We start from the raw sequence: 26,609 nt of genomic DNA on the forward strand, positions 1-26,609 counted from the left end.
AGAGGAAATCATGGGTAGTAGCTTTAGAAGAATAAGCATCTTGAATTTTGAACAACCAAAAACTTGTTCAACCTTGAAAGATTTAAGATCTTCCTCAAAGTTCTTCCTTTCTTGGAAGTGGTCTCCTTTAAGGCCCCCGAGCCGGCGGAAAACAGTACTCAAGCCGCTGAATCACTTACAAATGCCTTCTACCAGCACCTGCAGGACTGCATGGATAAGGCAATCCCAAGCAAAACAAAGACTCTTTGTACCAAAGGCAAGCGTCCAGTCTGGTGGACCCCAGCCATAAACAAACTCTACAACAAAAGGAGGAAGCTACTACAAGATAGAGTAAAATCCTTAAAAGGTAAGACACCCTTGATCACTATAAGTAAAAACTAAGAGCTCTCATAAAATCATCCAAAGCAAATTTTGAGAGAAAAATAGCTAAAGACTCAAAAGACAATCATAAGGCCTTCTTTAGCTATGTTAGAAACCTGGGAGGAAACTCCCAGATATGCTCAGAACTAGTTCAAAATGATGTGAAGATTACTGATCCTACAGACATTGCCAACATACTGGCTGACAGGTTCAGTGCAAACTTCTCCCCCCCCCCAAAAGGAGAGATATCTATACCAAGCGATTGCAGCCCCCCAAACATCTCCAACGCCTAAGTGAGAACTGCTCTCTCCAAAGCAAAAAACACAGCATCCATGGGACCTGATGGTGTCCCCGGCTGCGTGCTCCACGAACTCAACGAGGAATTAAACCCACAGCTAGGACAGCTGTTTAATCATAGTCTTACCTCTGGATACGCATCCAGGAGTGGCGCACTGCAACTGTGGTCCCACTTCACAAAGGCGGTGCCTCCACCGACCCTGGAAATTACCGGCCCATTAGCTTGACAAGCCTTATCTGCTAAGCCATGGAGAGGATCATAATGGATCTCATAAATAAAGACATAGGGAATTTGCAGACTTTGGATCCATCCCAGTTTGGCTTTGTCAAAGGCAGATCATGCCTTCTAAACTTGGTTGACTTTTTCAAAACAGTCACCAAAGCCATTGATGAGGGAAAGGCAGTCCATACAGCCTACCTCGATCTGGCGAAGGCCTTTGATACAATACCCCACTCGGGTATCATTGAAAAACTCATCAGCTTAAATGTTAACCCATACATCACAAGATGGGTTGCAAACTGGCTGAGTGACAGAACCCACAGGGTCAGAGTTGCTGGCGCCATGTCAGACTCAAAGCCTGTCACAAGTGGTGTACCACAGGGCTCAGTCCTGGGCCCACTCTTGTTTGGCATCTACTTTTCCAGTACAAGCAAACACAGGAGGGTTATGGCTGACAAAGTTTGCAGATGACTGCAAACTGGGCCATAGTAAAAACACATCTGACACAGATATCCTTCAGAAGGGTCTCACAGAAAGCGGATAACTGGTGCCAGAGCCATGGCCTAAAGTTAAATGCCAAAAATGCATAGTCATACCCTTCGGGAAAAACAAGGTTACCCCTAGCTACCAAATAGGTGGCAATCCACTGAGCACAGAAGAAGTTATCAGGGACCTGGGGACCCAGGTTGATAGTAGTCTGTCAATCGACACCCATGTAGCTAAAGTAGTTAGGAAGACCTTCTACATTGCCCACCTTATCATGAAGGGATTCTCATCTAGATCAAGGGAGGTCATAGTCTCCCTATACTCATCACTCATCAGACCAATGATTGAGTACAATGCCCCATTCGGAATGTATCTGACCCGACACTTGCAGCAGCTGGAGAGGCCACAAAAGTTCCTCACCAAAAGGATAAAGGGTCTCAAACATCTGTCCTATGCTGCCCGACTGAAAGAACTCCAGCTCTATTCAGTCGCACGCTTGCTCAGAGGTGACCTTTGCCTAACATACAAGGCCATGTCAAAACCAGATTTGATGAATATGCTGCACCTCAAAAAATCTAGATCCATCAGAGCTACAAGGGTGGGAGACTTAAACCTCGACACGGCTATTAATAGGACGTGCTGGAGGGATAGATTCATCACCCAAAGACTCCCTATGCTGTGGAATAAAATCCCGGTATATGTGAGGCAGAGCACCTCGCTGGCCTTGTTCAAGAGAAATCTTGACCAATGGATGGGAGATCGCAGATATACCCCAGGGATTACCTCAGTGTCACTGCTCGACAGAGGCACAGCAAAATAATGGGTATAGTTCCCCATACTAAAGGGGAGGCGTAAGCCACAAAACTATGGGCTAGGCTTGTAAATGCCCTCGGGCAGATAGCCTAGTATGAACCTATGAACCTATGAACTAGGATGAGTCTTGAATAAAAACCTGTTTTCCACTGTTGTGGAGGGCTCGTTCAATGGATCCTTGAGCCCGAAGAAGTCTTATTTAAGCTTCTTCTTCTCTGAGTTGTCCTTTAAGAATGCTATGAAGGCCTAAAAATTTTGAAGGGGATGCAAACTCTACCCTGTCCTTATACTCTGTAAAACCCATTTGTCTAGGATGATGTTTAAGCCATTGATCTAAGAAGAGGGTGGGGGTGGGGAGTAGCATGGGGTCTTAAGTAGGGGGTGGACAGGGAGTTGCTCTATGAATCACAGTTACTCCCTGCTGAACCCCTGAGCATGGAGTCCAGTAGGCCTGGATACCTGATCAGGTTACCACATTCTTTTTTGTCTCAGTACTCTTTCCATCCTGGTCTTCCTGTCCCTTTGCCTTGATCATGTGGCTTGAAAGGACTACTGAACTCAGCTGTACCTACAGAAAGTCCTTGACTGTTTACAGGGACTTAGCCTCGTCCTCCCGTTTTTTTAAAAATACAGTGTGCTTTGGGTACAAACCTAAGATCCTTGTCTATGGGTACATCAAGGATATCAGTTTTAACAGAAACAGGCAAAGAATGCTCTCTCAACCAAGCCTGTCAACTGATAACAGTACCTGAAGCAATTACCCTACTAGATACTTCCAAAGTGTCCTACCCAACATTTAAATGAGTGTTTAGCAATTTTTAGAACAAGAGATGCAGAGTTCCAGTAGCTCCTTCTGAAGAGATTCATCCACCATACTCTCCAGCTATGGTTTCATTTGGATTCCTGAAACTTTACCATATGAAGCTTGCAATTCAAAGCTCTCATGACCAGAGTAGCTGATGTGTAAACTTTTTCTCAGTAGGCATTTGGCTCTCTTGAGACCTGAGGAAACTACTTCAGGATCCACTGCAGTTTTTCTGAAGAGATGGTTGTGTATAGGACTCTTTAAAATGGTCAGGGTGGAAGGATGTGTCTTAAAAAACATCATTCACAACATCTATAATCAGATGAACAGCCAGAGGTTTGTGCTCAGGAAGCCTAAGAAACTCACTCACTCTTTTCTTACACTCTGGGTAATCCTAAACCTTACAAAGTATTGCATCTGACTGAGTTAGCATATTACCTTGAGGAAATCTGGTTAACATATGCCAGTTCATCTTCATCATTGGGGAGAAAGATTTACCTCTTCTTTTTTGCAGGAGTTGTTCCTGGAGCAGGGGTCCTGCCAGTGACCCCACTGTTTGGCTCTCATAAAATCCATAAGATCCTCAGGTAACATGACCAGGTCCTGTAGGCATGTCTGAATGTCTAAGATGAAGCAAGTTACTAGCAGTCTTTTTGTGCTTGTCCTTGGGTCTGGTCTTGGATGGGGCACTGGCTATCATCAGCACAGGTCTGTACTCAATCTGCAGAAGACTCCTCTTGTAACATGGGGAAAATGACCTCCGAATAAGTAGGACTAGTGCAGGTGTCGGAAGCCAGAACCTGCACAGTGACTCTGGACCTATCTGACACTCAAACACTTTTTCCAAGTGGACATTAAAGGGGATGGCAGCATGGAAGACTCCACAAGAATCTCCTTACAGGCTTTGGGCACAGTCATTGGAGAGGATTGTGAACATTTCTCTTCCTCTTCAATGAGTCTTGGAGAACTATCAACACTAATAACATGTCATCCAGTACACAGTCTTCAGGTGCTTCTCCTTCCTTTTTCGAGGGAGTTCCAGTTCAGCATAACTGTCAGATGGTGCATGAGGGGTACTGATTCTCTTTTTCCCTCTCTACAAACTTCTCAAGCATCTCCACTCTAGGCTTAATACCCTTAGAGTTAAAGTAAGCAGACCACGATTTCTGAGATGACTGCACGTTGATCAACTGCTTAATTTCAGCTCTTCCAGTAAGAAAACAAAAACTGAGAAAAGGAATCCAGTGAAATTATCATTTTGGGTAAAATTCAGTTACTGGCTAGAAACTACATTGCCTGCATGCCAGCAAAGAAAAACATTTAGATAACCTGAAAGAAAATCAACCAGAAAAAATGAAGAGAAAACACTGGGAAGAATCTTGCACCTGTTCAGCAAAAATCAGTGCAAGCTTCAGCTCTGGTAGAAGAGATGGCCTCCAATAAGCTGAAAAAAAAATCAAATGTAATCAGAGGTGATTAAAATAAATGAAACATTGAAGGAATATAACAACTCAAATACAGAAAGGCTAGAAAAAAATAGAAGAAACGTTAACTATGCAGGATCAACTGATCAAATTGCAAAAAATCAGAAGCTGAAATAAAGAAAAGGCTGGCTTCACAAGAAGGGTTGCTTCAAAAAAGAGAGTTAGAAGATAGAGCATGCAGCGAAAACCTGTGATTTTCTGCTGTATCAGGAAAAACTTGATGGAACAAACTGCATTAATTTTATGAAAATACAAGCCCCGGGATTCAATAAACTCCATGTAGGCTGTGTGCAAAGCCTACATGGAGTTTACATCTGTGCGCAGTAGTGCATGGCAAGCAGCAGCACACGCCACACCAAGTAATGCATATTCATGCCGCACATCATGTCTAAGCGAGGTTTTATGGCTGGCAACCAGGAAACCATCACAGATACAATCCTGCTTAAAGCAGAGCACTTACAGTGCGTAGTTTTCCACAGAATGCTACAATGATCACCAAGGCACCAACACACCTCCACAAAGGCCAACATAATGCAGGGACAATAACCCAGAAATATGGACATATCTGACATAGACAACTTATACAAATGTGGTAAAAGTATATGTTCTGAAGGATTTGAAGTATGAAAGTCAAACATAACTCTCAACCTTTTAGAGCAAAAGATCTAGACAAAGCTATAAATAACAGGGGGACAAAGGACCAAAAATAAAGACAGATTTTCATACTGATCTTCCAAACTGAGAAAGTTGATAGAATATCAGGTTTTACATTAGCATTAATTTTCTGAGGAGCATGAAGTTTGAAACTCAAATGTCTGTCATAATTTTCTGATTTCAATCCACAATGACAAACCAAAATTTTATGAGGAAAAGATCATAAATATGAGACAAAAATCTGGACATTCTGCAAACATCTGGACAGTTGAGAGGTATTAACTCAAATACATGTAATAATGAGTCACATCAGTCCTGAGATTATCCAAGTGATATGGCAGAAAGCCACAAATTCAATAAGGAAAACATATGGACATCCTGTGGATACTTGAACAGTTGAGAGGTATAAATGCAAAGTATAAGGTCCAAATACAGTACATGACATTGTATCTACAGTGCAGAGTACTGTGGTATCCCATTCCTGGCATGCTGTACTGAAGCTATGTAAATGATCTGTAACAGTATATGCACTGTCATCTACAATAAACACTCAGGGGAAGTGTTTGTATTGAATAGGGACATACAGATGAAGTGCACAAATGAACATAGGGAAAGAGGACAGCTGAAACAACCTAATGTACAGCATATGAGGCCAAGTCAGTGGCAGATCGTTATAGCAGCAACACCAATCACATATCTATATGGTAGAGTACGGACTGCACAGTGAAAATGTGTTTTATGTGACTGTAACACAAGGTGACATAATGGGTAGCATGTCAGTGTGAGATGAGCATTCTTATATAAATAATGCAGAGGACATCTATTTGGGATATGACATACAACTGGGTGTGTGTGACATCCCCACGCTGAGCCAATAATCAAGGAGCCTGAATCCTCACCACTGACACTGGAGAGGGATATTCACTTGGAATACAAATGGATAAGCTCAGTATTTCCTGATGCAGACCTCTTTGCATCAAGCAAAATTTCCCTTAACAGGACACATGAAACACTCATTCCAGGATCTGGATTTCTCTATTTCTTTCCCTCCAGGTCCCTAATAAGACTCCCCACTAGTACAGCTGTAGGGTTAGGTCCACAGATGGGTGTCCAAGCAAAGTCCTCCAGCCCCCTCTCTGTAAAACCAGTGCTTCGTGTCCCTGCCCCAAGTAGCTGACATACACACTCTTTGAGATTTAATTTTCACACAACACACACACTTGGGAAAGGCTGGCACAGATTAACCACTCTACCAACTTTGCCCAGATTATAAGACAGTTTCACTGCCACCAGTAAATTACTATAAGGCTTTTAAAAGGGTACCCAATTATACTGAGTAAAGTCAATATTAATACAAATGGTAATGTTGACCAAACAAACAGGCTTTCAGGAGTGGCCAGGGTTATCAACAAATAAATATATATTCAAATACTCTCAAAGCTTAAATATTTTCTAAAATGGACCAGCCACGATGAAAAGTTTAAATATATTTAATAATAAATAATAAAAAATGAACATACTATATATCTATTTATAGTAAACACTACAGTTTCAGTTAAAGGGAATATTAGAAATAACACCGATGGAAAGTTTCACACAATAACAGAAATAGAAAAACAGTATTTAGCTATTCTCACTATATATTCCTGATTGACTAAAAGAATTGCTGTTCCTACTTACTGAATACAGCATGGCAAGATGGGTACGTAATCCTTATTATCAGATGCAAGACAGAATACAGAATGCTGCTGATAATTCAGTCTCTTCTAACATTAAAACATTATTTCTGTACAGAATGATATTACACACATCTGGTCATCTGACTCTGTTTCCCGCACTATTCCCTATGTAATGTCAAGTAAAAGCACGCACGCACACACACACACACACACACACACACACACACATACCAGTTGTCTGCAGTGAGAATAGAACTCCTACCTACCACAGACTGCAGACCTCTGTATTTAAGGCAAGCGCCATAGCTCAAGGCTGACTTGGGCATGCCTCACACAACACCTGATAGCTGATAACATCAGAAGTGTTTCCTGAGAATAATATGGTAATAACAGTGTCCCACATGATGGTGTAAAATGCTTTCTGTAATGTCAAGCAACAGCACATACACACACACACACAAGCACACAGTTGACAGCAGTGAGAACAGAACCCCTACCCACCTAAGTATACAGACTACAGAAGTCAGTACTTTACAGAAGCGCTACAGCAAAAGTCTGACTTTTACAAGACTGCAGGTTAACTTATAAACTTATAGTGTATGGCATCAGTAGGCCATATGGGAGAGCAGATGTTGGGAGGCCTGCATGAAAAGGATGTGTAGCGTGTGCAAGCATCACAATACTGTCAATCCTTGGTACTTGAGCACTAAATGTAGGATACACACTTCTGCTCTTCTGTCTAGACAAACACACACTTGACAGCAGTGAGAACAGAACCCCTACCTACCTAAGTACACAGACTACAGAAATCAGTACTTTACGGAAGTGCCACTGTACAAGTCTGGCTTTTATAAGAGTGCAGGCCAGCTTATAGTGGATAATATCAGCAAATCATGTGGCAGAGCAGATCTTGGGAGGCCTGCATGAAATGTATGTATTGGCATATGCAAGTATCAAAATACTATCAATCTATGGTACTGGAGCAGTAACTGTAGGATGCACACTTCTGCTCTTCTGTCTAGACAAACACACAGGCAGACACACACACACACACACACACACACACGCACGCACGCACACGCACACACACAGATGACTGCAGTGAGAGGATGTGTAGGCATGTGCAGGTATCAAAGTATTGTCAATCCATGGCATTAGATCAGTAACTGTAGCATACACACTTCTTCTCTTTTGTCTAGACAAACACACACACACACACACACACACACACACACACACACACACACACACATGATTACAGTGAGAATAAAATCCCTACCTAAGTACATAGACTACAGAACTCAGTACTTTACAAAAGCGCCACGACACAAGTCTGACTTTTACAAGAGTGCAGATCAACGTATGGTGGAGGACTGCAGGCCATGTGGGATAGCAGATGGTGGGAGGCCTGTATAGGTTCATAGCTTCATGGGAAGTTACCAGCCTAATGGCCCTAGGGTGTTTACAAATCCATCTGTGTAAAAACATAAGTACCCTTACTGAGCATTGTTAGACTGTCATTGTTAAGAGCGATTTTGTGAGCAGCACCAACTGGCCTTGTCCATGAGGAACATAGGTGCCACCCCAAGGGTGACTCTACAATCACCCATCCAGTTGTCAAGGTTGCTCTTGAATACAGTCATTGAGAAGCACGGCTTCACATGCAGTGGGAGGCTATTGCAGAGTAGTGTTAATCACTAGGGGCTATTGCAGAGTAGTGTTAATCACTAGGGGATATATCTGTCTCCCCAGCATGTTCTGCATATGTCACAGGCTAAGTTAAGGACCCTGGAGCAAGTTATTCATGTCCCACTTGATTTGCAGATGTCCAGCATTTTCAGTAGGCTGCATGATACTGAGTACAGAGATAGGTCACAAACCTCTGTGTTTTCTCCAATTGCTGCAGGTGTCTGGTGAGGTACAGACAGAAGGAAGCATTGTACTCAATTGATGGTCTGATAAGGGTAGAGTACAGCAAAGCTATGACCTCCTTGGTCTTAAATGTGATGTCCATATCTATGAGGTACGTAATGCAGAATGTGTCTCTCACCACTATGGACACATAGTGATTAAAGTGTAGATTGCTATCAACATGAGTTCCCAAGTCTCACAACACTGTGCTTGAGGTTAGAGGGATACTATGTATATCATAATTAGCAGGGGTACTTCATTGCCAAAGGAGACACTATTTCATTGTTTGCTTTAAGGTTCAGTCTGTGAGTTTGGCACCAATCAATTGTCTGTGTCAGCCCCTTCTGTAATATGTTACCATCATTGGAGGGCTCCATATAACTGTGTCCAATGAACAGTCATCTACAAACTTGGTAAAGTACAGGCCATCTACCATTGCCTGGGCTTCAGAGAAATGGTTTCCAAACAGATGAGGGTGCAGCACAGATCCTTGTGGTATTCCACTGGTAAGTGAGCTAGTGGTGGAGGTGCAGTCCCCAACTTTGACAGTGTGTGTTCTGTCGGTGAGCCAGTTGGCTATCCGTCTAGTAATGCATGACTTAATTCCCAGATGGAAGATTTTCACTGGGACATGAATGGGGGATAGTGTCAAAGTTCATGGATAACTCAACATAGGTGGTATGTCCCGTTATCCCTCATCCAGGTCTTTAGGGTCAGTATCAGAAAAGTCCAGGCTTAATAAGCAAGATCTACCCATGACAAAAACAAAATGGGTTGGGTCAAGTGTGTTGAATGTCACCTATGTCCCTGTAGATAAGGTCCACGCTGATTCCTTCCCTAGCCTTGCAGATATGGCTTTTTAGGTTTATGCATCAATAGTTGTAGTTCTGCATGCTACCAAACTGAAGTGTATTGCACATCACACAACACTGGATATTACTTTCTGTAGTGTACGTGATATATATGTGGAAAAGTTACTGAGACACCAGGGTTGCAGTGCTTGGGGGAAGGCAACACATGACTGTATTGTAAAAATGTGACATGTCGTTAGATAGGGCCTTCAGTTTGTTATGTTTCCACATGTAATTTCACATCACAAACAGGAAATGGACAATAAACAGCAGTAATGCATAATATTATTTACTTTTCCATAGTCGGCAAGCAGTGGGTTTGAGCAATGGTTAGCAAAGTGTACTCGCACATGAGATGCACATTTTGAATACTATTCATGTTTGAGCATAGCAAAGCAGTGAGCAAATGTGAGCCCCATTGCTAAAGTCTGAGAGTTAGAACTGACTGTATGAAATGCACCTGCCACTTAACTGACTCTGTGACAGCACTTGTTAATGCACTGATGCATGTTTTCTTGAGTCCATATAATACTAGGTTTGAATTCAGGTGTATCTAATACTTTTAAGTACTTTTCAATAAACACTGATAATCCAATGACATGAATTCTTTATAGTACTTGAGTAGCTGTGTGCAGTGGGGTTAAGCGGCATTGTAAGGTGGTAACCACAGCAGTTTGCTGCTGCTCACCACATCCATGCAAACAGGAAGCCCAAAAAGTGAATTGATCCATTATTTTTTCTGCTACTTATGTGTGCTGTGTATGAGTCTAATTTTGACCAGAATAAAATGGTGAAAATGGGGTAGATAGGAAAGTGGTGAAATGGGGAGCAAGCAAGAGGAAGAACAAAGGGAAAGCAATACAGGAATGTGCCAGAAGAAGGTAGTAAAGAACCATAGCTATCCATTTCTTTAACAGTGCAAACTGAAAACATGTGCACAATATTAAGTGAATTTAGACTGTCACTTCCACAAAGAGGGGTGACCACAATGCAATCATGTTGCACAGCCAATTGAACCAAATCAAGTGTGGCAAGATGATATATGTGCAAAATGGAGAGCTATGCATGGGATAATTTTTTTTGTGGGACAGGTGACCATTAATTTTTTATTTGAGAGAGAGGAATGTTAGGGAAGGGACATAGGTAGTGTCTGTGTCAAATAAGTTGAGTAGGTGAGGAAGCAACTGCAGACAGACAAGACAACAAACAGGGAAGGTGAAGGATAGAAAAGGTTGGAGGACACCATAATTGGGGGTGAGGGTGGGGACAACCCGGGCCATGGCCATCACGCTTGGGGACAGTGAAAATCAAGTCCTCACCCACTGGACTGTCATCATTTTCACTTTACTCTGCAGGTGGCTGAAGGGCTTGACGTCTCCTCCACCTCCACAGGAATATGAGGGAAAGCAGCCTCTCCATCTGACATAGGCGTGCACCACCGTACGCACCATCCCTGGCAATTCACTGCAGGTGATGAAATCACCACCTCTGCCCTCGGAGAGTATCACTGGACCAGCCTCTGGGGCAGGACTACCAGAGGGTGTAAACAGTGAAAGGGCAGCAGAGGCAGTGCTGCCAGGTTGGCTCACATATATGCTGGACATTGGTGATCGTACATGTGGATGACATGGACACACTTTGATGACACACAATACAAACAAAAAAAGAAAAAAAATAGAATTAAAATAAAATAATGAAATAAAAATATTTTTAAACATAAAATAAAATAAAATAAAAATAAAATATTTTTTAAAAATAAAAAAATAAAAACAAAGAAAAGAAAAAGATGAGGTTTGGTATGAGAGAAAAAGATAAAATTAGTACAATCATATGTGACATACACTATTATTTAAGGTTTACATTCAAGTTTACCTCCTAACAGATACACACTATACTACAGACTGCAAGTAATCATTGAAATGTGCATATACTGCACATATGCGTGCTCCAATTATACAGATTACAGTTTACAGCAGGTCATTTGTGCCACTGGTATAGAGGGTTTAATTTCATGCAAATATTATTAAAGAAACAGCAGTATTGTAGAGTCGTAAATTGTAGTATTTGAACCCACAACCTCTGACTAAAGTCTAATATTGGACTCTTACAACTGGTTTGTGCTAGAGACAAATGAATGCATATTTGCTTTTACAATTGGGATATGCATGCTTAATTTGATACAACTCTATAAAATACCAATAAAACCGTATTTAACTTTTTATGCTACAATAACACTTCTCCTCTGCTGCATACATATCATTTGGCTTCCTTCAGTCTCTCCAATCGAGCTTCATAGGCCCAGACATTGAACTCACGATCTTTGGCAAGTGGGAAAACAACAGAAAACAACAGAACAACTATTCATAACAATCTTTCCTATATTAAACTTTCTAAGTCTTACAAGTACTTTCTATAGTTCATACTTCCACAGCTGTGAGGTGTCTGCAGTCCTAAATTCCTCCAACCGTCGGGAGTATCCCTCTTCCTCCTCTGTAGGTCATTAAATTGATGCCTACATTGCTCACCAGTGCGCTAGATACCAATGGCACTGGATACTGCCTGGGCTAAACTATTTCAAGCCTTAGACTTGTACTGGGAGACAGAATAGTCCCCCTGCAGAAACCTGGGGCTGTGGTGCTTTACTAGGAGTCCAATAAATATCTTGGACACCCCACCTCTGTGTCCTAAACCTGGCACCTTCCCTACTAATGCCAGCCATGTCTACCAGCAGACCTAGAGCAATGGAGACTGATGCTTTACTGACAATTCCACTTATCGCTTTTACTGCAGTGTGCACACCCGAGCAATGAACTTCCATGATGTTAAATAGATAGCAGCAGTGTCAAGCAGTGAGGAATGAAATAATTGCAAATGGAAGGTTAATCTGACACTTGGCCTTAGTTTGAGGGGTGTCTACTGATATAGCCTGGAAATATACATTGGAAATTGGAAGGTAACTGTTAGGTGAGTTAGGTTTGCAGACATGCACAGGGGGTATAAATGCAATGAACTAACACATTTATTTTTATCTTTATACACTGAAAATTGGTTTTACACTGTGGGATTTAAACCTAGGCATAAGAGACAAAACATTTTCTTCCACAATGTTGATTTTTCATCTTTTCCACAGAAGAAGTGCTGCTCAAACATAATCAAGAATCATACATAAATACAAGTAACAGTATGAGCTGTTACACATGTATGTGTGTGACCTGACAAGGTTATAGTGTATACAGGCAGCTGTGTATGTCTATTAGGCAAATGTGAAGGCCATGCAAGTCCAGATAGCAGAATTATACTTACAGAAATATAGTACACAGTATGCTCTCAGTCATACATCTGATAACACAATAATAATGTCTCATCCCTCATACATATAATTAATATCAGCTCCTCTATTTAACGTGCTATAAGTGAGACTGAATATAATGCGAAGTGGAACAACAGTAAAAGCACATGGAATAACCTGTATTACAACCCAAGACCATGCATACGGCAGTCCTACACTTACACCTGTTGCCACAAGAAAGTTGAAATAACAGTTGTCTATGTTTCAGTTTACTGCTACAAACTGCAATGTCACAACAATAAAACAAAAGTTGCACACCCACTTCTTACACCCAGAACTATCTAATCTGTATTGCAGCCCTACACTTACACATGCTGCCACAGGACTAGTTACATGACATTCCCTAGTTTACTAATCATTGTTAAGGTGTCTCTGTTAACTGCCACGCAACGTCGTTTAGGTTTGCGTAGTGTCCACAGAATTAATTCAATGTATCCATTTTCTACTTTTGACTGTCTGGGTCCTGTCTGCTTCCTGGATGGTCCAGTTGTCCACTTTGCACACTGCCATGCTTTGCACAAACAAGATAAGCACAGTCAAATCCACCATTCATTTTTTCTGTTGCCGTAATTGTGCTGAGCACTGCATCGTGTAAAAACTGCCCCCCCCCCAAAAAAAAAATAAAGAAAAAGAAAATTAAAAAAGGGGAAAGTAGCTGAAATGAGGATAAGCAATGTACACAACATATTAAGACACACGAGATATTTCTGCAGAGGTCTGGATTCGATCTCTTACTCCACTGAACCTTCAGAACACAGTAAGTGTGCCTTCTTTCTCTCGGCCACAAAAACAGCTTTGCGGCAAGGAACAAAAATCATTCTGCATAAAACCAACTGCATCATCTACAGTAATATGAAACCATGCAACTCTTATATGTACATTTATCATTTCTGGATGTAGTGCACTAAGTGATCATATAACCAGTTATGATTACCATTTGCAAATATACAGCTCTGCCTTACTTCTCTGTGTTTGTTGGTCATTCTTCTCTTATCTGACCAGTAATCTGAGACATGCACTCTGTAAGCTGTTCTATATCATTGGCCTTAAAATGTGTGAGGACATTAAATGGAAATAATATCATATGATGTTGCCAACAAATGAAGGGGAGGGTGTATGTTAATGAACAGAACCTGTGAATTTGTGTGCTGCATACTTACAAGTTCCATCCTTGACAGAATTACATCTAATACTTTGTAAGTCTAACCTGACACATCACCATATCTCTCAATCTGGAATCATAAAAAATATGAACAAAGGCCCATGCAAAATAGGTACAACTGGCCAACAATCATCATGCTGATTAACATAAAATCTGCATGCATAATTATGCAACCCCACCCATTTCAGTGGAATTGTGGGATACCACCTTTTAAAAGCAAACTGAACAGACAAAATATTAAACAGAAAATAAACAGAAGAGCAATAGTGTTTTATTGATATTAATATTTGAATTTGTATTAAACTTTGAACTTGTGCAAAAGTAAAATACAATTTGTCTTGAATTAATGGCAGTAAGAATAGTGTATCACAGGATAACTTACATCACTGAGTGAATCAGAAATGTATTAAGCAGAATAAGAAGAAGAAGATGTGGTGATGAAATGGTAACTGAACTCAGCCTTGCACTTAACATTTAAGTTCTACATGATTAAATGATATATAAATTTAGAACAGTTCTCCATGATATCATTGATGGGTACTGTTTCCAAATTTCTCATTATACTAACAATAATAATAAAGACACTTCTTAATATTTTTTCTTTATTGCTGTCGGTTTTATACATAGAAAGCCGCACAAGAACAGGAGTTCCCAAAGTACTCTGAGATCAGTGGTGCAGTTTAAATTTCCATGACGTGTTTCCATTTAATGAAGAAACAGCCCTGGTTGTGCACACTCCTCTTTGCCAGAACAAATTCTTTACACAAGTTTTAACATCTCCTGCAAGTCACACTAAGTGCTGAAGGGTCAATAGCTCCTTTTACATTGTGACTGTTATCTTCTAAGTCTGAGATTAAATTAGACCATCTATACTTCCTGGCTTGGGACACAGTACTACAGTACAACCTCTGCTTGCTCTGGATAGGCATCTGTATGGAAGACAGAGTCCTTGCCATTATAAGTACGAAAATCAGTGAATTAGATAGCTCTGGCTGCTAGGCTGAGGTTGGCAGGTCTTAAAAATGAGATTTTGTCCAGCATGTTTTCACCCAGGAAATTAAAAAAGAACTGATGCTTGATTTATGGATTTCAGTTGTCCAGCCAAGTTCTAAACTGACACATATGAACAAGATTCTATACTTCTCAATCTCTTTATAAGATGTCTTTCATAGTAATAAACATGTCCAGAGATGGAAGAGTACTTTAACATGAAAATATTTCCCATAAATCTGAATACAGTGATGTGCTTTTTTAATTCTGTCAGTGTTGATTTAAATAAACTATGCATGTGCGCAAGAACATTTAAAATATCACTGAACTCACATTTTTCCACAGGTTTTCTGTACTTCTGAATGACTACTTTTAACAGCAAAATATTCTTTAGCATCAAAAACTTTGTTTTTCACATGAAAAACAGATACATTCTTGTACTTCCCATTTAATGAACACAAGCTGCTTTCCTGATGTCATCACAGTGACTCTTATAGCAATATGTGTATGTTGGAATGATTAAATTAATGTGAGAGCTTATATAAAAGTTTAGGAAAACACCAGCAATGTAAGGATGGCACCATAGCTCTCAATCTCTTAGAGTAAGAAATCTAGACAAAACCACAAATAATGGGGGAAACAGACAAAACAAGGCATGCAAACAGTGACACTTCTTAAATATTGCTCTTCGAGAGGCTGGCAGTCTGCCTCACATAGCTAATGTCATTGTGCACGCCCCCCAAGTGATGATGTCTGCAACAACTTCAGAAACAAAATCAGGAAAAAAAACCATGGGAAATTCAGGAACTGAATGGGCCACTTGGGAATTTGTGGCACCTCATTATTTTGCTCTCAAAACTGGTTAACACTGAGGAATTCTGTAAGGTTGAGAGGTATGACACCCACTGGATGCAGGACAGTCTGCATTGCTGTTGTGCTTACCTTCTCCCTACCAGTAATCATTCATAGCTGTAATCCAATCCATTAAAAACAAATACTGAGGGAGTGCTTGTGGTACGTTTACATTGGCTACACGGAGTCAAGTATTTGGGCTTTAGCAATTCTAAGGAGTTCACTTCTCATTTGCATCTTCATCGTGTGACAGCCCTGTGTCTACACCATAAAAAGGCATGTTTACCAATTCCCTACCAGTAATCATTCACAGCTAAAATCCAACAAACACTGAGGGACTGCCTGTGCTATGTTTACATCAACTACACGGAGTCAAGTATTTGGTATTTAGCAATTCTAAGGAGTTCACTGCTCATTTGCATCTTCATTGTGTAACAGCTCTGAGTCTACACCATAAAAAGGCAACCGTGTAGCTAGGGAAACTGAAGGTGAGCAGACTTGTTTATGTGGAGAACACACAAGAAGCTATTACTTTGGATACATCTGCATAGAGGATTACTGATTTTGAGAAGGTATGCTTGCATTTTGCAAGGTACATACTGCAAATGCTGACATATAATTAAAAATAATCTATTTAATTGTATTATATATATATATATATATATATATATATATATATATATATATATATATATATATATATATATATATATATATATATACATATATATGTATATTAATTAGTAAGGACATTTACACTTTTATCTGCATGCGTTAGTTAGAAGTCTACTGATGGCATGGGCAAGTTTGTCAGGGCATTTCACAAGTATACATGATTGGCAATTCCTTAACATGGAATATTCTGTGTTAAACCTGTAGACATGTTTCAGGGACAGTACTTTGATAGCACTTTTAGCATTTCAAAGATAGTTTGTTAGCAAAATTTGTCATTTGCCTGTTCTTTTGGGGTTGAGGGAGCAAAGCTGCATTTCTGTTATGGCACAAACAAAGATATGTTGCTACTGTTGCTCTCTTTTATAGCCAACCTTATTTTATCCCCATCTATAAAGTTTATACAGATGCAGATTATATTTCCAAAGCATCCACAACTTAGATGTTACTTACAGATGTTACCACTTCCAAAGATGCACATGTATTATTTCACAAATCATTCAGTTCTTCACCCAAGTTTACCATTATATGATCCACTTCCAGACTGCACAGAATTTTCATAAGCCGTCTAAAGACAGCATACCTCAAGAACTGATACAGTAAACTATCAGTTAACTGGATCTCAAGCAACCAGAAAGAAAAAATCGAAGAAATACAGTACAATTTTCATGTGTTGCACTTTCTGCCCCCACTGCAGAAAAATACCTTACGTTTGTAGAGTTTTACAGTTTTAAAAAGGAAGATAGTAATAAATTCACTCTCTCCCCAACCTAAGATCAAGTCAAACCAAACAAGTAACATAGGGTACAGTATTAGTCAGGCCTATTTTAATAGTGACTCTCAAGCAACCAGAAACTACAGTTATCCGCATCTACCAATCTCCATGAGTGCCAGTTAACTGAGAGTTTACTGTAGCTAAGTATGTGGCATCAGTGCTCCCCCCTCCCCCCAGGCAGTAACATGAGTCACCCCCATGGAATAAACTACATTCACTGTACTTGTTGGAAAACACAACCTTTTACTTCTGACAACTGCATCTTTGTTCTTATGATTCAATTAATACTAAGGGCACCATTTATTTTTCTCCAAATAGAATGTCTACAATATTTTCCACTTGTGAAATGAAACTGACTGTTCCACATTTTAAATGTTCTTCCCTAACATCTTGTGGAGTATGGGTACTCCATTTACAAGTTTTGCAAAACAACCCCAGCACTACCTGAGCTGCAGAACAAGGTTGTCAGTGAAGATGTCAGGAGCTCGCACATGTAGTCCACTACTCCAGTCTGTATTCCACTCCAAACCAGATGCACTGTCTAACTTTATTTCTGTGTGTTACTTCAGGGCACATTCTTTCACAAAAGACTTGTGTCAGTTGCCTTGACATATTTTTCATGAGAGTTAATTGCATCTACATATCATCCTCTTCTGATCATACAAAATTAAATAAAATTTCAATATTATTATCTTGCCAGAGTCTTTTTTCAAACTCTGCCTTTTAATAATCAGTAAGCACTACAAAATATACTGTATAATATACACTTCATGTAAAGGATATCTTCTGACCAGTGTGCCACGAAAAAAATAAGATACATATAAAAAACATTCATCAGATCACTTTTACAAAAACTGGAATAATCTCCAATATTCTACTGTCCAACATTCACATAAATGCATGTAAATACAATTTTTACCTGTACATTATCCAGTAAAATGTACCCTGTAATAATCCGGAGACCAATTTGGGCCATCTCTTTCAGCTCAGGTGTACCATTAGCTGAATAATACCACACTGACAACTTGTCAAGCAAATTGCAAACACCTTCATATATCTGCAGAGAAAGGGGAAAAAGTTATTTGTTAAACAAGAAACATCTCTATTGAACGATCACTTATGACACAGGCAATCTCACTTATATATAAATCAAATCAAACAATGCTGATATATTTCCACTGCAAACATCACACATCACTTATATTCTTCTATATAGTCATGGTCATTTAAACATTGCATAGCTCATTCAATTCTTACTTCCCCTACACCACATTTCTCCTCTAAAACATTATTCTGCATGTATTGTTCCAACAATTCCCATTTTTTTCTATGTTGCCTGCTCCTATCATTTTTCTATCCCACTTCCAATTCTGTCATCTCTGCTACTATATTCACTACTTCCAGTATGGTTGGTTTAAACTTTGATTTCCGTTTTCTAGTAACTGCTTTTTGACAGCCACCAAAACTAAACTCAGCAAGGGCTTACTATGTCTAAGTAATTCTGATTCTATATCACAGCTCAAAAAAAAAATCTTTAGTTACACCAATTTGCTCACCCAGTACTTATAACAGAGTGGTCTGTAGGGAATTTTTAAAGTCTGCCAACTCATTATACTTCCAAAAATATGTTCTCAATTACCTCTTGAATCCCATCACATCTCCAGCATTTGTAATCTGCCTGAAGAAACATTATTCAGAGTCTGCCCGGGGTATAAAATTACCTACGCAAACACTTAACAAGCAAAAATCCTAAATCTTCTAGACTTTGTTGCATATCTGGGAGCCATGTGTACATCCTCTCACTGTTTCTTGGTGAATTGCTTATCCAATCTCTCTTCCTAATCCTTTCTAACCTCTTCTGACTGATTCCTATATTTATCGTGCTATATTTTATATGCCATACTAATTATCCCTTTTTAACAGCAGCCTATGTTCTAGATTCTTCTAAAAACTCTACCAGTGCTAGTATTTCACTAAGGATCCCCCTATTCCCTTCTATGTGCCTATACTCTGACAGGAAGAAGTTATTAGAAGTCCACTACAAGCCACAAAATATTTGAAGTACGAGTAGAATGAATATCTGTGACAGTTCCACTGATTCTGCTAGCTATACATTCCAAAACTTAAACAAAATAATGTAGCATCATGCCCAAAACTTTAACAAAATAAGATTGAAACACAGAAAATCAACAGAAAAACTAGATGTGAATTCCTGTTCATTATAATCAGAGATCTTAACATAAGAAAACATCATGCAGCAGTGTAACAGATATGCTTTCCACTCATCTTCACCAGTTAGCCACAATATGATTCTTCAAGCACTTCATGCATTCCCCTGAGTGCACAGTAATGGGCTGTCTCAAACTTATGTGTTAGTGGTTTTAGCTGCTGTATACTGTATAGAAATCCAACATTGCTTCAAGTCACCCTCAAACTATCAAGAACTTCCAGGATTAACCCATGGTTACACCCACCTACTATCTGTGGTCCTTCCTATCTTTGACTATCTATCTTCCTCCAGCTACTAAGCAACTTACTCAATCCCCTGTCCTCCTGGGTCTCAGCACTCCACATCACATTGTGCAATTCTGCATTTTTTTCCACTGGGAATCTGCTTTAAGGAGCTCTCTAGGAATATGGCTGCACAATTGGGGGTCAGAGATGGAAGCTAGATAGGCAGCATCAATGGCTATCCTGGCTTGGATCTCTGACAGAAGGTTGGTGCTTCTTCAGTGCTATCAGGCCCAGAAGTATAGATGAGCATTCTCACCAACTCTGTCCCCTGACTGCAAACATTCCTTGTAAGGCTACACCTGTCTTGTCCCTGTAATTGCAGTCTTATCATACTGGCTGCCCAGCAAGACTGGAACAGCACCCTCACCGCTGGATGGGTGAGTCAGCATTAAGAACTGAAGGGCATCATGGTGCCATGGTTGTAAGATTACTGTCTCACAGTTCCATGGTCTGAAGCTTAATCCTGACTTCCACCCTCTGCCTGAGTGCAGACTGCATGTTTCGTCCAGGCATACCAGCCTCCACTGCCTCCCAAATCCATGTTGGTTTGGCTATATTAAACTGTGTTTTATAATATATATGTTTATGTGTGTGTGTGTGTGTGTATATATATATATATATATATATATATATATATATATATATATATATAATAAATTCTCATATTTAAAACAGTTTTACACAATAACAGAGGTGCATATGCATTAAAAGAAAAGTGGAAATTATGTACTACTTGCAACACTGGATCCTTTTCATCAAAGTCCACCTTATATGGTAGATGGATACCGAGCCGCTCCTTGAATCAGGTACGGCTATCCACTAGTACTCTAATGCCTCAAACTCCTTCAAACTTCCCATAATTCTCCATGCACTTTCCTTCAGATACAGTTTATGGCCTAGTGACCCCTGAACAAGAATAATAGCAATGGAATATTGAGTAAATAGCGGAAATTGACAATCAGCTGGGTTATGAAATTGGATAGACCTGGATCAAAAGGATCCAGAATCATGTTAAGTACATAACTTCTGTATTTTATTTCATCAGTCTGTCCAATCCGGTGGATGGGTCAGAATCCTAAGATACCTGAGAAATCAAGTAGATCATTACAAGATTCCTCCGAGAACCCCATTGCTATTCTGTTTCTAGATGTCCAGTTTATAATGTTTAGAAAAGGTATGTAGTGTATCTGCTGCACAAACACCATCAATGGAGGAACATCTGACAAAGGCTGAAGTTACATTAGCTTTTATGGAATGAGCATTTGGTTTTGAGGTTAGTGTCTTACTGTTGGAAGTATAAACAAAGATACAGTTAGAAAGACATCTGGACAGTGTTTGCTTAGAAACTTTGGAGCCCAGTCTGTTAAGAGTAAGACAACCAATTGGTTACCCTTTCTAAAAGTTTTGGTTGTGTACAGGTAAAATGCGAGTTGTTCTCCTTTCTTAGGATAATTTGGAAACACTAGAGGGTTAATGGACTGGTTAATACTGTTATTGTATGTCACCTTGGGATTAAAGGATGGATTAGTTCTTAAGGATACTTTGTCATTATGGAAAACCAAATGTGGTGCAGTAACAGACAAGGCATGTAACTTTGAAATTTGTCTAGTTGAGGTAACAGCTACCATAATAAAGTGCATCTCTAGATAAATACATAAAGCCTACTGAAGAACCTGGTTCAAATGGAAGACTTAGTGTTTCCAGTACTACATTTAGATCCCAGGGTGAAGCAGGGTCCTTAGTGAGAAGACAAAGAAGAAGCTATTTGCACAGTTTGATGGAAGCTAGGGTATTGTTCTAGTATTAGAGACAGTAGACAAATGGTAGCCAATCACACTTGAATTGTGGAATAGCTGGGGTCTGCTTAGAATAGTGTATTCAAAAGCTGCAAATGTCTGCAAGAGAAACTGATTAATGTTCAAGCCCTTGAGTGGTTGCCCATATAGAAAAATGCATCATGTGCCCTTAGAAATCTTTTTTGAGTAGATTGATTCTGAAAAGCAGAAAGAATGCTGATTACATTTTTTGAAGGAGCATACCAGGCCATTAGGGGAACTGGAAAATCCATGCAGTTAGTTTGAGTTGAGGTCGTGTAGGTCTGGTTGAGGCTGATTGGAGTGGTATGAAAGAAGGTCTGGTTGCAGATCCAGTAGCCAAAGGAGTTTTTTCAAGTAAGGCCTGACTGGGGAAACCAAATCTGTCTGGGCTCTGATAATCCCTTGTGATTTGCAGATTGATGCATTTTGTTGTAACTTGAGAATTAGGGGAAGAGGCATAGAATAGACTGACTGGCCACTGGCAGACTAGGGCATACCTGGGTGACTGGCCCTCTGGGGAAACTAGACTGAAGTAGTTTCTGCACAGTGTTGGAAGGCGTGGCAAACAAACTGCAGCAAAGCTAGCTCCAGTGACTGAATTGCTATTCAGCCAGTGATGAACTGAAGGACCTCTCATGAGGCATAAGGATGCATTTGTCAAGTCTGAGTCTGTCCGCTAGTCTAGTGAACTTCCCAGAAATGTACATAGCTATTAAAAGGTGACCCAAATCCAATGCTCACTGCCATACTCAAAGTATGAGGGGTAAGATCTGATTCCTCTCTGTTTCCTGATGTACCAAACCTCCGACATATTGATGTGATGACTAGTCTCTGACTGAGTCCAAACTGTTTGGAGCATCCTCCCCTCAAAATGACCCACACCCCCAACCCCAGAGAGGAGGAATCTGTGGTTAGTTTTGCTGTTAGTGTAGGCAGAATGAATGGTCTTCCTAGTTGAAGAAACAGGGAAGTCAACCACCAGTTCAGATGATTCCTCTAGGACTAGGTTAAAAGAATGACAACTGAAGCAGGGTCCATCAGCTCGACCACTGAGCGGAAAACACACACTACAGGATTCTCATATGAAATTTGGTGTAGAGTACCACTGAAATTATGACAACCAAGAGGTCAAGAACTCTTAAGACTAGCACCACCAGGGGTTGTGATATTGGCACAAGATTTGAACTGAATATTGTAGAGTGAGTAATCTTTACGGAGATTAAAAGACAACTGAGAAGAGGCTGCATCAAAGTGGCATCCAATAAAGATGATTTGTTGACAGGGCTACAAAAAAAAAAAATTTGTAGTTTATAGAGATATCCAAGAATAGGTAGACCCAAAAAAAGCAATCTTTGGCTGTTAGTGATTCTTTGCTTGTTGCATCTTGGAGTCAGTCATCCAAATATGAGAACACTCTGACCCCTTTCAGCTACAAGCAGGTTTCAACTAACGCCATGTACCTGTTAAACACCTTGGGGGAGCTGTGGTAAGACTGAAGGGCAAAGCTCTGAACTGGTAATGATTTGATCCACATCCAAAAGTGCAAAAACCTGCTGGACTCCTTTGTGATCTTTGTATGGTGGTAGACTTCCTGGAGGTCTATGGACTACATCCAGTCATTTGTTTTTAGGCATGGCAAAATCATTCTGAACTGGATCTTTTTTGCAAAAAGGTTTATGCCATTCTTGTCTAGGAACTGGCACAAGGTCCTTGTTCTTCTTTGGAAACAAACACAATCTCAAATAAACTCTTCCCCATCTCTGGTCTGGTGCAACCTTCTGGATGGCTCTTTTTTGAAGGACGGCCAGCACTTTCTAAACTGCTGCTTTCATTTGCTGGGGTGGAACACTGGGTAATGTCAGCTGTTTCTAAGGTGGTCTTTGGAAAACAGTGGTATTGTATAGCCTTTGGATATGATTTGTTGCACTCATTAGTACTGTGTAATGGCTATCTACTCAGCTGCTGCCAAGATAATTACCCACCTGTCTACCTTTAGAAGTGGACAGTCAGGTAAGCCTTAAGTGGAGATGATTTGGTCTTCCTAAAAAAGGCTCTCTGCATCCCTGGTTTTCAGACCCCTTCACTGTTGTGATCAGCATCCATTAAAGGGATTGGTTGCCTCTGTCATGGCCACTCCTAACAAGAGTGGAATCAAAGGGTTGACACTAAGATTTCTAGAACCACAGGGATTTGGCACCCTTTTAATTTCTGTTGAAAGATCTCTAAGGGTTCTAAAATTTGACTCTAGCAGTAGAAAGTCTTCTTTATTGCTCAGCCTTGATCAATGTTTCCTTTACAGAAGGTCCAAATCAAATGGGACATTAGTAAAAAAACAAAAAAAGACACCTTAAAGTTGTTTATAAAATCAAATAAATGGATCAGGCATGTTACCAAAGCATTATGCTAGTGTCCACTACCCTGGCATCCCTATCGGCTGCATTATGGTACAGATGCATGGAGAAATTTTGATGTTAAGCATGGTATGTGGGGTGATCAGCTGCTTGGAAGAGTACCGAGTCATAGGCAGAACCAAAGTATCAAGAGCTTGTTTTGCTAGGTCCCTTAGGTATCAGTCCATGTGGGTTAAATAGTTTAAGGCTCTCAGGACAAAAGTACCCAAGGTGTAGATACAGTTTCCCATTCGATCACCCTAGACTACATATTTGCGGATGGAGAGAGGAAGACTCAAGAGTTCTTTTTGGTGGAAGCAACAATAATCATAGAGTCTAACAGAGGATCTTTAGAGTAAAACTACCTATCCCTATGGGGACATAAAATGTTACCTGGTATCCTTGGAATGACTTCTGATGTATCAGATTTCTGTCATGCTTCCTGGTGACTAAACCAATAACATAGCATGCAGGCAGGACCACCCAAAATGTAGAAAGGGCACAACCGTACACCACAAAAAGCACTTCTTCATCCAGACAGGGTGGATAGGATGGCCAAGATCTTGTCTATTTCAATAATTCCAGGACTTTGACAAATAACACATCTTCATGATGGAATTGGTGGAAGCCCTCTCTTTCATCCAAGTTGCTGTCAGATGTCATGGACTTTGAAGGGGAGTCCACATGTTTCCTTTTACAGATTTTTTTCCTGACAATCTCTGGCTGTGAATAGTCAGATTGCATTTGCTGGGAATTTCTGAAGGATACAACTCTGCTCTGACCCTAGCAACCATAATGAATGGTTTGATGAGTAGGAGGGATGGGCATCTCTGGATGAAGATGTAAGTGGTGGAAGCCCTGTCAACAGACAGGGTGGACAGGAGGCTATAATCTTCTCCATGACATCGAAGGTAGGTCCAGAATTCATCTGCATTGACGGCCTGGTCCTCAGAACTGACTTCTCCTCCTTGTCCAAAGGCAGAGGTTGGTGGTGCTAAGGAAGGGAGCTCTGATACCAATCATCCACAATATCTTGTGATGGAGACTGGAAGCACAGGTTCAAACTTCAAGGATCCCAACACCAAGAATGGTTCCAAGAAAGCTGTCCCTACAGAAAGTGTAAAGTACTCAACTCCAAGACCCATTTCTACACTGAGGAGGCACGTGTGACAGTATTCGCACTGGAGGCAAAAAGAATTTATGGTGCCAAAGTGGCAGGATGCAGGTAGCAAAAGCACCAATGCAGTAAATGGAAGAGGTGAGGGGGCCAACCAAATCTACCATGTTAACAGAGGGGGTGAGATGATGCCCAGTTCCATCTATGTGTTCAGGAATCCCCCTCATAACTAGTTCCCAATGAGCTTCTGAGACATTCTTGACGGAATGAACAGATTGTCAAGAAGTGGTAGATGGTGGTCTTAAAGACAAAAATCTAGATAATTCCTGTTTTGAAAGAATGTCTGCTAGCAGACTTTATAAGGGACTTATCTGTAATATCAGAGACTTTCAGACTGGTACCAAGGCGAGGGAAGATTCTCTCCTAGGCACTTCTGGTAAAGCAGAAGCAGCCTGATCCTAATTCTTATGTTTTTCATGCTCTTGGTTCCCTTGTTTTTATCTTTCTTCCTATCAAGTTTCTCTGCTTATTCTGGGGAAAGAGTCCCATAATACTCAGGTTAGTCTTCTTGTTTGCCAAAAAGCTAGGGATGAAGCCCTTACAAACAGAAAAATCCACATTAAGATCAAGTCCCATGCAAATCACACAACAATTGAGTGAATCTTGTGGTTTGAATTTATGTTCACATTTGGTACATTTTTTAAAAGTTTTATCCAAAATCACAAAATCTAGCTACACTCACAAAAACAATAACCTAAACTATGAATAAACAAACTTTTTTTTATTGAAATAAGCAAAAGCTAAACAAATGCCTTAGCACTGAGAAGTCACTAGAAAAAATACAAAAAGTCAACAAGTAAAATATATACTTATACTAAGCAAAAATACTAAACTACCCTATTTAATACTGTAGCTCAAGAAAGCAAATTTTAGCACAAAAATATTTGACACTTTGCAGACAGCCAAAAACAAGATCTTTTTACTATGGTGGCAAACAAGATCTGGCGGCAGCTCACATGGGATTATGGAAAAGTTTGAAGGAGCTTACTGCACCACAGCACTAATGAATGATGAGACTGGATACCAGAAGCAGCTCAGTACCTTATTTATCGGACTGGACAGATCAATGAAACAGGGTCATAGCCTACCAATATTTTTCATTATTTCTATGCATTAAACTTTTTCTTTTGAACAAATTTAATTCTCTCTATTAAGTAAGTTGCTCAATTCTTGCCTTCCCTTAAACCTCACTCCTCCTCCTGAACTTTATTCTGCATGTACTGTTCTCACAAATTCAATTTCTATGTAAACTGTTTCTTCCCTTTTCTGAAGATCCTACCTCTAGTTATTGTATCTCTACAACATTCAGTACTTTAATTACAATTCATTTAGATTTTTATTACCATTTTCT

The 26,609-nt window shown here is 40.0% G+C and overlaps 1 protein-coding gene across 1 annotated transcript in view; it reads right to left on the reverse strand.

Annotated features, from left to right (window-relative positions):
- NBEAL2 (neurobeachin like 2) overlaps window positions 1-26,609 on the reverse strand; it is a 3,059,867-nt gene that overhangs the window by 845,524 nt on the left and 2,187,734 nt on the right. Inside the window, exon 30 of the mRNA XM_044066003.1 lies at window positions 18,280-18,417. Within this exon, the coding sequence (XP_043921938.1) occupies window positions 18,280-18,417 (138 nt within the window). The remainder of the gene's footprint in view (window positions 1-18,279; window positions 18,418-26,609) is intronic.

This window comes from Protopterus annectens, chromosome 3.part0, assembly GCF_019279795.1.
Source record: "Protopterus annectens isolate FY-2018-M chromosome 3.part0, PAN1.0, whole genome shotgun sequence".
Classification (NCBI taxonomy): Eukaryota; Metazoa; Chordata; order Ceratodontiformes; family Protopteridae; genus Protopterus; species Protopterus annectens.